At 37.6% G+C, this 13,550-nt stretch overlaps 1 protein-coding gene across 1 annotated transcript in view; it reads left to right on the plus strand.

Moving 5' to 3' along the window:
• The window catches only part of LOC136879369 (armadillo-like helical domain containing protein 1), a 99,972-nt gene that overhangs the window by 48,260 nt on the left and 38,162 nt on the right, over positions 1-13,550 (plus strand). Inside the window, exons 5-6 of the mRNA XM_067153185.2 lie at positions 4,747-4,844; positions 8,061-8,237. Coding sequence (XP_067009286.2) covers positions 4,747-4,844; positions 8,061-8,237 — 275 coding nt within the window. The remainder of the gene's footprint in view (positions 1-4,746; positions 4,845-8,060; positions 8,238-13,550) is intronic.

Raw genomic sequence — 13,550 nt, forward strand, 5'->3', positions numbered from 1 at the left:
CACTTTGTAACAATCCCTCTCCGATTCACTAGGCACAGAAGTCGCAGGGAATTGTTAACAAATCTAGCAACTGTAACGTGGTTGGTTTTTCTAGCATTTTGCACAAAATTAAATGAGGTTTGCCAGGTTCTTCCGGACATAACTTACCCACTATGAAGTTCGCAATATTTCGACCACACGAATTGGTTTCCTCTACCAATATCCAGACACAGTTCCCTCCTATGTCAGATCGCATCGAATCAATGACAGAAGAGTGCAGTGAAAGTAAATAGTTCTTCCTAAGGGTAGATTCATCTGGTATTCTTTGATTAGCACAATACTTTTCAAGAAACGAGCGTAGATGTGGATTATTCAGTTTATGCAGTGTTAAAATTGAATAATTGAAAAAGAGGTTCAACCTATTCAATACATAAGAGAAAGAAATGTAGTGTTTACATTCTTATTTAATAGTAATTAGAAATGGGACAAGTTTCGACCCTAGTCCAGGTCATCGTCAGCCATTCAAAACATAAAAACATGAAAAACAATGCATATGAAAAAGAAAAAGATTGAGTGAACTCTGGATCGGTATAAGATGAAATATAAAATGATGATGGGGGTAGAAACTGTGAGTCACTTAAAAGAAAACAGTACGTAATATTATGAATGGTAGTACGGCACACGCAGTGATAGGTAAACTCTCACAATGTTTATGAACAGTGGAGAACGGTCAAATGGGTCAGTTTTTACACACCGTCAGGTACAAAGTCACAACACTATCAAACAACATATGAAGATCCATAAATATGTTGAAGTCGAAGACGAATAGATTTATAGAGGCAAACTGCCAGCTCCCGATGATCAGCGCAGTATACTCAAGGTCATGCGCTGTGGTCTCGAACGCCAAAGTAGAATGGAGAATATCCTGAAGATCCAGTATTTGCCTCGGTTGCGGGAAGTTAAGTACGTGTATATAGATATATACAATGCAATTCACTATAATTGAATGAGTAATTGTGCTCCTGCTGAGTGTTGCTGCATACAAAGCCTTACAAATATCAGCAGAAAATGTACTAACTTCACACTATGTTTTCACGTCGGTTAAAAGTAGCTGTTGCATATTCTTACTCTGCTCTTTTGATCTGAGATGTGAAGCTGTTTTCGATTGCTGTTCATTTTGAAACTTTTTTTTTTTTTTTTGCTAGGGGCTTTACGTCACACCGACACAGATAGGTCTTATGGCGATGATGGGATAGGAAAGGCCTAGGAGTTGGAAGGAAGCGGCCGTGGCCTTAATTAAGGTACAGCCCCAGCATTTGCCTGGTGTGAAAATGGGAAACCACGGAAAACCATCTTCAGGGCTGCCGATAGTGGGGCTCGAACCTACTATCTCCCGGATGCAAGCTCACAGCTGCGTGCCTCTACGCGCACGGCCAACTCGCCCGGTCATTTTGAAATTTTTAATCATATTTTACATTCTTATTGCATACTTGACAGTATACTACATCACCGTCACATGTATAGTCACTATTGCCTGATATCCACTCTTTAATTAAGAAAAACCTAGAGCTATATCTTTAGGCATTTTTGCAGTTTAATCTGGTAAAAGACTGCAATAGACGACCAGCAAGTTAACAAATCGAACACACTTGTTTAAGCAAACCCTGGGAGGCTACTGTAAGGAGAAAGGAATGTCAGAAGGAAATAGCTGTCATGCAACGGGTCATAATCCATCTACCTGCTTATATTGCAACACTGAAAACCCTTTCCTAGATCAGGGGAAGGCTTCTGGTGTTGCCAAGGGGTGTAAAACATACAGAGTTCATTAGATTTTTCATTTCATTCAGAAATCTTACATAATCGATCACACATAAGAATATAATTTTATATGCACTAACGTTCAAAATATGCATTTGCATATGCACATATGCATTTTAAAAATATCTGGGTCCTGCACATAGGTCACTGAAATCAACTTTTCCATTTCTGGCTGGTAATTCACCATTACCTATTTGAAGTAAAACAACAGCAAAGGCCCTCCCATTTTGTCCAGATGAGAAAACCTTCATATTGGCTTTTAGTTTCAGTTTGGTTACATTTAGCCGAAGGTAAGACATCTTTAGTGATGCGTTGACTTCATCAACTCTTGTCCCTCTTGTTACAACTGGTGAAAATCTTCAGAAGATAACACACTGCAACCACCCATTAATTTGTTGTTATTTTGTAAGTCTTGCAGTGTTCTATCTATCACCTCTACAAAGCTTTTGTGTGACATGGAAGCTTCATTCCAAACAGTCAACTTGTAATCCCATATTAATTTACAGTAGTTGTGTTGCTTTCGTTTGGTATGTTATGAGCACTGGATGCATTGTGAGGACAAATCATAAGTGAGATCTTTAAAGTAGCGTGTGCAGTGCGACCACCTTCCAAAAGCATAGATGCAATGCTGGACGAAACCATAGCGAGAGCAATTTTTTTCTCTGACCTTATTTTGGCGAGCAGTAAATTAATTAAAATGTTTTGCCTGTACCTCCAGGGGCATCAAGGAAGAAAATTTTGACTTTTTTATTGTTAACTGAGGTCAATACTGCATTGTAAACCGTTTTTGAGTCCAAGTTTACACGAATCTTATTGTCAAATGTTTATAACAGACGGGAGTTATCATAAGACGTCTCTCGTAAATAGTCTCTGTTGACATCCAGGCTTGTATTGTTTAACAGAGACAATCCAAAGTCTTTGGTGTTTCTTCTACAAGTACATTCTACCACTTTATTTAACTCCAGCAAAGCTTTGTTGAAAATATCGTCATCATAATTAATCTCATCTGAAGAACATTTGTGTCTCTTGCGGTATAACATTCTTCAGCCATACTATCACGATGATTTTTCCAAAGACTAAGGGGGTCCATAATGTAGAAAAATGTTATCAAAATGGCAAGTAAATGTCTCAGTGATTGGGGTGTATTAGAAACACCAGCTTCAGATAACATGTTTTCCCATAGGGAATCATCTTCTAACAGACCCATCGCTTTGCACGCTCCTTGAAAGTTATCGTAACTTATTCCTTGGAGAGTTATTAGGCTTGCAAAAGATGTCAGACCTTTTGACTATGTGGACCAACATCCTTAGGAGAAAGTATTTGCTATTATTCGGGTGAACCACATATACCCTCCCAAGAGCATTTGTTTGTTTTACTCCTGAATTGCCTTCGTCTATAGTTTTAGTAGACTGATTCCAAGTATAAATCCCAGGGACCTTGTCATATGTCAGAGTTTCTTCATCTTCACATAACTTGAAAAAGGCAGTCAATGTGGTGTCACGTGCATTGTTTACACTGTTGTTGGCGTTATTTTCTGTGAAGAAAACACTCTGTCCCTTTTCTAAATGAATTGTCAAGTGAGAGTAATAGTACGGTAGGTGCCCACTCATGTATGTCAAAAGAAGAAAGACGGCAAACTGTCTTTGAACTACAAATGTAACAACCTGACTAAAATTGTTCCACTTCATTTCCAGATTGTAAGCTAAATATAACTTGATCACTGCTTTTTTGATATATTTTGTGATATATTTGATCAACTTTACTGATCTACATAATTCCATATTGATATAGGTGTCAAATATTTTGAGTCACAGTAATTTAGCTTTACCATTTAGTCAGAACATTCCTTTAGATTCATTTTCCATTTCAATGTATAACAATATTGACAGACTATTGACAGCACCTATCAAAACCATCAGATAACTTTTGTAATCTATGGTAGATTCTTAATTCATTGATAACAAGATGGTCCTGTGTGGGTCTGAATGCTGGGCAAGACAGGAGGAGCACAATCAGAAAATGCATGCCTCACAGATGTGAATGCTACAGTGGTTTGCAGGTGTTACTCAGTGTTAAGCAGTAGCAGGTATCCTTCAATATCACCGCTATCAGTGAGAAGCTGAAGGAGAGACAACTCCACTCCACTGGTACAGCCATGTGAAACAGTGTGATGAAGATCATCCAGTACAGAAAGCTCTTGCTGTTTTAGAAACAAGAGCAATACAGTGATGAACACCTGAAACCTCTTTGAGGGGGAAGAACATCCCAGCTGCCTACAATCAGAAGTGAAGGGAATACTCTCTTCAGATCAGAAGAACCAACCCTCACTGTGGGCACATACAGTACTGTAAATGATCAGGGAAAATAAGATAAAAGAAAGAAGACATCTGCAAGAAATTAGCTCTGTATTTTAAATACTACTGTAGTAAAAAAGTAATAATGAATTTGTTCTGTTTGTGGAAGCATTATTCTATCTCATTATCACTAAAGAGAGCTATATGAAGTCTGATATTTACAGGTTTCCTCTATGGAGCCAAGATTTGGAAACATGTTACAGTCCTGAAGAAAATTAGTTTTGAAATGTGGTGCTGGAAAAGAATGTTACTCATGCCTTGGACAGCATTTCACACCAATGATTTCCATTGTTAAACATCTTTTCCTCAAAATCAGATTATCTTCAAAAGGTGAAGACATTTTTTTTACACATCTTTGGACACACTATGCTGCATGGGAAAGACAACTTAGAGAAGTGACCATCCTTGGAAATGTTCTCTGATATATAGGTCCTTTACATTCAAAAGTCTGTACCAACTCAGAATCAGCCTGAAGTTTATGACTCTGAGGCATATCACTTCATTCAAACCATTCAATGCTCCTAATACTCCCAGTAAACTTTTGAAACAAATCCTTAAGTTTTACCACTATCAACTGAAATAAGACTGTTTACAGGTGTGAAGGTGTTGTGTGAGTTCATCGCTCATTATGGGTATGGTGAAAAGAAGGATTCACACATAGCTTCTGAGGAAGAGAAAACATCCACGTGTCAGGTGAGGAACTTGACGTAGGTAATCTTGTTAGTTATTCACAACAGAAGCGAACTAACGATTGCCTTAGCTTAAAAAATTATCTTTGTCCTTGAATAAAAAATGTAAAAAAAAAATTTAAAATTATATTTATGCTGTCCTTGCCCAGAACAATTGACATACCTTGTGATTTTTTGGGAAAGATAACTGCTGGGAAACTTTGCTCAGCTTCGTACGAAGTTGACTGGGACTGTTCTGTTAAGTTTCTCTCTTTCATATAGCAAAATCCCAAAATATATAATGACTATTAATTCATTTACTTATTCATTCATTCATTCATTACTAGATAATGGTCTGAGTGAACATCTGTTCCTCAGTAGATACAAACATCTGGCGATGTAGAACACCAATGCTTACTCGCACATACATAATCCATTTCATTACTCATTGAACTGTTGGTCAAGCACCATGTTGCGTTGTGAATGAGGTTATTATTATTTATAAGTTTCATTTTCTGTATTGATTGGATTCAATGTATAGACAAGAAAAGTGTTCCACCGATCAATATTTATTGTAAATGGATGGCCATGGCCATGAAAGGCCGAAACCGGTACTAGTGTAAAATCCATTTACAATAAATAAGTATTGATCGGTGGAACACTTTTCTTGTCTATACAGTGAATGAGGTTATGCGCAAAGTAGGTGTTGCCAATGCATAAACTGCTCATGCCACAGAATAAGGTCAGGTGTTTGCATCGTTTGTTTGCACTGCCGAACCATACGGTCCGATGACATGTTTGAAGCCATGCCTATGTCCATTGATCTGGGCGTTGAGGCCCCCAATAAATAATTTAATAATATCATACATGGGGATTTTGTTGAAGGTCTCCTGAAGCTGATCATAGAAATTATCTCTCCAGCTTTTTCAGCTTCCTCTGTTGATGTGTAGACCTGAACAATGGTAAGTTTTGAAAATTATAATAATCGGAAGTGGGTGGGGATGATACAATCATTAACGGGCTTCCATCCAATCAGCGTATTTGTCACTTCCTTTTTCAGGATCAATCCAACACCACGAATATGCTGACTTTTGTGTCTAGTGTGTACAGTGACTTTCCCATCACTAACCAGTCTTATCTCACCCAATCCATCTAATTTTTATTAGGTGTAGAATATCCAGAGGGTTAGTTGTTGAATTCATGTAGTACTTGCACCAATATACCAAATTGAGCCAGGGTTTGAACATTCCACGTTCCAATTCATGTGATGATTTTGGGGCTCAACGTCAGACTCTGCATGTGGAGTGGGTCAAACACTATCAATTATCAATATGCTGGTTACCTTAAGATCAATGAAATATGTCCCCTATGGGTGCGGTTGGTAGAATAAGACCCACAGTATCCCCTGCCTGTCATAAGAGGCAACTAAAAGAGGCCCTTAGCCGAGTCCTGGAATCACTTCCACTTACTTATACCAAACTCCTCACTTTTATCTATCCTGTCGGACTTCCCTTGGTTAACTCTTTTCTTTTCTGACCCTGATGGTATTACTTTTGGAGTCGTTCATTTTTCATGCCCTTCATGGCCCTTGTCTTTCTTTGGCCAATTCTTTCATTTTTCACAGTGTTGGATCCCTTCCATCTTTCCCTCTCATTAGTGTTAATTGAGAATGACTTCCTCTTAAAACAATAACCACCACCACCACCACCACCACTGCCTCAATTGAATGTTTGGCTTCCTCTTGCTGTTTCTATAGCTGAATAAGTTTTTACGGGGTAGAGGTACTAATCCTATGCCCAACCCTCCTCCTTTGGTCGGACTTGGAAACAAGATCTCCAAAAAGTATAATTATTATTATTATTATCATCGTTTAGGACCATCAGAAACCACATCAAGTAACTATAAGGCATTTCTAGAAGCCTTTTTTGCAGCACAAAAAGTTGCAGTCTTTCTCTGGCCGCCTGTCTTATCTCTTCTGTCCAGCCGTTGTTCTGCTTTTGCTCATCGTGGAAGCCCTTAAAGTTGTTGATAGCTGATCTGTATTTTGATCGGTTAGAGATGTCCTCCTGATTCAGTCCCACGCTCCTGAGGTCCCTCCTTACTTCCTTGAATCATTTATCCGAGACGTTAGGTCTGTTGTCAAACACATTAAAAATCTGCTTCGTTAGTCGAGTTTCATCCATCCTGAACAGATGTCCGTAGAACTTCAGTCGTCGTTTTCTAATTGACTCCAGCAGCCGTTCATTATCCCTGTACAGCTTCTCTTCCTTGTACTCTATACTGTCCATCTATTATCTTAGGACCCATTATTTTGCGAAGGATCTTGCGCTCATACTTCTCTGCTTCTCTCAGTCCAGCCTTTCCTATCATTCTGAGGCATTCACTTGCGAACAGACACTCGTATTTGATCACTGTGTTATAGTGTCTGAGTTTAGCTTTCCTTGACACTAATATAATATATAAATGCATCACTCAAAAATGGCTAAAACTTATGTTATGAGTCAAATAAAGGTACATATCAGTACTGAACATTTGGAAGATACTGTATATAACACATCTCTATATTTACTAGGTTAGGTGAATCAAAATCTCATTATTTTTAGATAGCTCCACAAATTACTGTGCTTGGTAGTGGCTGCACACCTGCTAACCACACAATGCAATCATATGAGATACATTTCAATAGGATGAATGTTAGCAATGGATTCCATTTATTAATAAATATTTAACTGTCTGTGGCAACCATAAGTAGGTAAGTAAACAACTAATGCATGTAGTAATAGCGACAGATTTCAGCTTTAAAACCCTAAAAAAAAGGACAATATACAGTAATTCAATACAAAATACAAAAACACTGAAATACGTCCCATAAATTACTGTAGTCCAAAAATTATGAATAGGAAAGTTCAAAGACAATTTAAGGCAACTTATTAATTAATTAATAGGGTACATGTTTCATATTTTTGTAACATCTTCAGCCACATAATAACACTGTTTAGATGAAAAAATTTAATGCATTGACAAAGTTTATAATGCGTTGAGAGAAAGTGTCCTTAAAAATAGCATCTATTGTCCAACACATTAACACATATGAGAATGAAAAGATTTCTGTACTACTTGTAAATTACAATGCAGTTATAAAATAAGAGCTATTAGCATGTCCTTGTCACCCATGCTAATGCAGAAGTGAAGCACAAGACATAGATTGCCTGTTTTACAGAAGGATGTATGTTTTATACAGGTACAATCTAAAAAATATAACCAAGTTGTGATGGACAAAGCCCAGAAACTTCTCATCACCATATCCTGTGGCAATCCTGAATACAAGATGCAAATAATTCAGGCTCTTCTTGTTCTCCTGACAAGTATCAACCCTCAGGCACAACTTGTCGCTTGTCAGGTGCTGATCAAGATTCTGGTGAGTGAGATATATTTACTGTAACTATTCATTCTCCATTTCCGAAGGTTGCAGACAAAAAATGAAGGAGTTTTGTGTTTTCTTTTTATGTGTGCTCCATCTATACATGTTTGTCTAGTAAGCTGCTGCTCTCCTTCTATTCGCTGTAAATACAGGATGTTCCAAAAGTCCGTTAACATTTGACAAGGCAATACTTCACGGAATATTGGAGGTACAGAGATAACAATTGATAAACATGATTGGCATGACATGGGGTTTTATTGACACCCAAATGAAGTACAAAAAATGACCGACAGATGGTGTTTCACTGTTATTTATAAGTTTCATTTCCGTATTGATGGATATTACTTTACAGAAAAACAATATATATACAAATCTCCACCTTATCAATACAAATTTATTTTACATTAAGCAAGTAAATATAGTCAAATATTCAAGACTAGTTTCGACCCCTAGGGGGTCATCCTCAGTTGACATGCAATAAAAATTGTATTGTTCATAAAAACATCACGTATAGTGGTAAAAGTTTGGACTAATTTAGACTGATCATTAATGTTGGTATGTCTAATGCATGACTAGTGTGCATCGTTCATGAAGACACATATCACCTTACTGCTACTACCATCCAATTTCTAGGTTATATAATATGGAACACACATATGTTTGTGTAACTCAACAGTGGCAAGTTCAACTATGTACACAATTGGCTATTGATTAGTCACATGAAAGTACAGAACACTGGCTTGAACATATCTGATTGAGGTATCAATGCAACACCTTACTTGTATACATCCTAGAAGCTAAATTCAGTTTGTAAGGCCCATTACTTCTGATTGAAACTTAGTATGAAGTTAAAATTTGAATAAAAATATTTGCTAATGCAGACATTAAAATGTTGTTAAAATGGGCATATAGTCAAAAACAGTGGTATGTATGCCACACATGTCTAGTTAAAAATACATTACATTGATGTTGTTTATGTGCGGTACAACATGTACACTGATTAGGAATAAATGAGGTTTGTATATATAGTGTTCCAACAAAATGGATCCATAAAAATATTATATGTAAAGAGAATTGGTATTATAATGATCCGCTGCAGATCAGGTAATGCTGTTTATTTGTCTGGAGATATTATTGGCAGCTACAGATGTTGGAGTTATTAGAAAAGTTAATGGAGCATGTTTTCTTCCGTAGTCGCGATGTTTATAGTTGGTGGCATTAGTCAAATATGTTGAAAGTTATGCGTCTTGGTGCACGTTGATTTGTCCTGGGAGCTTATATGTTGTAAAAAACAAGGTGGAGTGTCTGGAAATAGAAATAATAGTGTGATAATGTTGTGGATAGAAAGTGTAATAGTGAATCGTATGTCGTTTTACTTACGTAAAATGTTGGAACCGTGCGTTCTTTGTAGCTGCCTGTTGGGATCTGATACGTGTAGCTCTGAGATTGTAGCAAATACTTTAATATGATAATACCGGACAGCTTGCTGTTTTCAGCGAGAAAGCCGATAGTGCTGCTACCTACATGGCTTGGTGTGACCAGCTCTTCAAAAACATATTGCCATTTGCATGATTCTTGGCGCACTGCCGTGTTGTTTATAATGTATCAGTGTGTGTCACTAAATAATCTTACATTGCAGTTATATTCCAAGAAAAGTGTTATACGCTGAACAAATTACCTAGCAAGATAATGGGCGTGGGAAATGATAAGAACCGCAAGTATTACAAAAAGTAATGACCTCGCATCTGTGTTGAGGTTACATTCTATGCCCCTTATATTAAGAAATGCAATCAAATACCCTACTGAAATGTTAGTAGGATTTAAAACCAATAATATTAACAAATATGGAACTGTAGTATACTCAAGCTTGAGGGTCCATATTGTTAAACAATGCCATAAATTTCACAATCGAAAACTTGTGGGTCTGTAGCGTAATGGTTATCGTGGTAGTCTTGAAATTGAAAATTCAAAGCCATGAGTTTCGAATCCAGTCACCTTTTCTGTTACTGTAAGAAAATAATAATAATTTTCTTTATGTCCCACTAAGTACTTTTACGGTTTTCGGAGACGCCGAGGTGCCGGAATATAATCCCGCAGGAATTCTTTTACATGCCAGTAAATCTACCTACACGAGGCTGACGTATTTGTGCACCTTCAAATACCACCAGACTGAGCCAGGATCGAACCTGCCAAATTGGATCAGAAGGCCATCGCATCAACCGTCTGAGCCACTCAGCCCGGCGTAAGAAAAATATTTCAGTGCATTATTGGCATAGGCATTGGCATAGGCTTGAGCACCAGTCCAATTAATTTAAAACGTGTGTATGGTAATTCTTCATGCATTAAGTTGTGAAAGAGGCTTTAGGAAATTCTGGACCCTTCATCCTTGTCAGGAACATCGTAGTTCACTCACGTAACCCCAATATGTGTTATATATTATGTATTTTTGTCTTCAGAGGTAAAACAGAAAATTCAAAGAACGGCAAAAGCGTGAGGTTGAGTTGCTCTGTAGAGTTCGGGAAGATCGGCCGTACCGAATAAGAAGAAGAAAAAAAGAAGTCAACATAATGGACCAAACTACTGTTTCTTAATTTCCCAAAATCTTAATAAATCGTGGATGTTGTTAGGTTATCTGCCCCCGTTGGCTCTTTGGCTGATTGGTTAGCTCTTCGTGACACCCCCCCCCCCCATTTATTATACCTTCATTCTTTGGAGTGTTGGACTTCTTCCATTTCCCTTCTAAAACCAAACCCCTTGGCACTACAGCCCTTGAAGGGCCTTGGCCTACCAAGCGACCGTTGCTCAGCCCGAAGGCCTGCAGATTACGAGGTGTCGTGTGGTCAGCACGACGAATCCTCTCGGCCATTATTCTTGGCTTTCTAGACCGGGGCCGCTATCTCACCGTCAGATAGCTCCTCAGTTCTAATAACGTAGGCTGAGTGGACCTCGAACCAGCCCTCAGGTCCAGGTAAAAATCCCTGACCTGGCCGGGAATCGAACCCGGGGCCTCCGGGTTAGAGGCAGGCACGCTACCCCTACACCACGGGGCCGGCCCATTTCCCTTCTGATTAGTGTTAATAGAGGATGGCTGGCCAGTTGTACCTCCACGGAATGGTCAGCGTACTGACCTTCGGTCCGGAGGGCCCTGGTACGATTCCCGGCTAAGTCGGAGATTTTAATCGCGTCTGTTAATCCCTGTAGATCGAGGGCGACGGGTTCGAGTTCGTATTCATACGCATCTTCAAGTATATACAACACATCATGCAAAAAACAACCACAAAAACACTACTGAGTACGGTATATATCCCTCCACATATGATTGCTGTTATGAAAGGCATCCGGCCGGAAAACTAGGCTAAGTCCATACAAAATCCTGCGCTAGGTAATTGAGTAAAAGTCAGAAAGAAGAGGAGAGTGTAGTTATTAAGTATTTCCCCAGAGGCTAGATGGATCCTCAAACAGATTCTGCTTTATAATTTTTAAGACACGGCTAACATAATGCTCGTTTGGAGGTTTATGAAGGAGAAATTTCATATTTTATAATTTCATTCTTAATTATTGTGATTATTCAATTATTTTAACAAAAATATTTCCAATGAGTGTGGTGCATTCCTCTCAGCTGTAGCACAGACAAGTATGCAGTTCACACCAACACGCTAGATGTCACCACCGTCGCTGTTCGCAGTTCACTCAATGCTGTTGAGACACAGCTGTCCGGTATTGGTGTATTAAAGTATTTGATTGTAGTTAGCGGCGGTAGAGGGGAGGTTTGGGGGGATGGGTGGAGTGTTAGTGATGGGAGTGGGGTTGGAGGGGAGAGGGTTTTGGGGCGGTTGATTTGAACATATCGATTTTTGTTTACTTATTCTTTTGATATAGAAATCTTTTAATAAGGGAATTACTGCATGGAAAAGAATGTTGTTTCTGTCTATACTTTCATTTAGGTTGGAGTTTGGATTCACGTATTTGTCTAAATTTATGTAAAATTCTTCTATTATACTGAGCAAGGGACTTTTTGGATTCATGTTAAGGATTTGCATGTCGTTCTTAATGTCCGTGAAATTATGTTTTTGATCGTCAATATGTTGACCCATAGCTGAGAAATGTCTGTGTTTGACGGCGTTTACATGTTCATTATATCGTATTAAAAAACTTCTACCGGTAAGTCCTATATAGCTGGCTCGGCAGTCGTTGCATTTTAGGCGATAGACTCCTGAGTGATTGTATTTATTTATGTTATTAACTGATTTGGAATTGTATAGTATGTTGGTGTTATTGCGTGCCGTTTTATATGCTATTTTTAGGCCTTGTTTTTTGAAGATATTTGTTATGGGATGTATATGGTTATTGTTGTAGGTAAACAGTGCATATTCTTTTTTATTTTTGGTGATTCTGGTTAGCTTGGTTTTAGGTTGGTTTTTGACTTTATTGATGATCCGGTTTATCATTTCTCTTTTATATCCGTTTTGTTTTGCTATTTCATGGATTGTGTTTAGTTCTTTATTTAGATTTTCCTTTGAAAGTGGAATGTTGTAAGCTTTATGAATCATACTATAGTATGCAGCTCTTTTATGAGCATGTGGGTGGGTGGAGTCTATCTTTATTGTACTTGATGTGTGGGTAGGTTTTCTATATATATTGTATGTTAGGTGGTTGTTATGTCTGGTTATGGATATATCTAAGTAGTTAATAGTATTGTTGTGTTCAGTGTCCATGGTAAATTTAATGTGGGGATCTATTCTATTTAGTTGTTCTAGGATTATGTTTTCATTAGTATGTCTATTGTCCATGATTATAAATGCATCATCGACAAACCTGCACCAATAGATGATATTTTCTATTTTTTTAATTTCTTGGTGTTCTAAGTAATCCATATATATATCAGCTATTATGCCTGATATTGGTGATCCCATGGGTAATCCTTTTTGTTGATAGATAGTGTCATGGAACTTGAAATAATTGTTATTGATAGCGAATTGTAAAAGTTTAATAAATTCATCTATTTCCAATTTGCTTAGCTTACTGTGGTTATAAAGGTTGGATTCTATGATAGTGATAGTTTTTTGTGTGGGTATATTGGGATACATGTTTGTTATATCATATGTTGCTAGCTTGTAGAAGTGTTCTATTTTTATATTCTTAGTAATGTTGCAGAAATCTATTGAGTTTTTTATGGTTTTGTTTGCTTGAAAAACGTAATGTTTTTTAAGGAATTTTTGTATGTATTTGGATAATTTATAAATAGGGCTTGGTCTATAATTTATTATGGGTCTCATAGGAATATTGTTTTTATGGATCTTAGGATAAGCT

Source organism: Anabrus simplex, chromosome 8, assembly GCF_040414725.1.
Source record: "Anabrus simplex isolate iqAnaSimp1 chromosome 8, ASM4041472v1, whole genome shotgun sequence".
Lineage (NCBI taxonomy): Eukaryota > Metazoa > Arthropoda > Insecta > Orthoptera > Tettigoniidae > Anabrus > Anabrus simplex.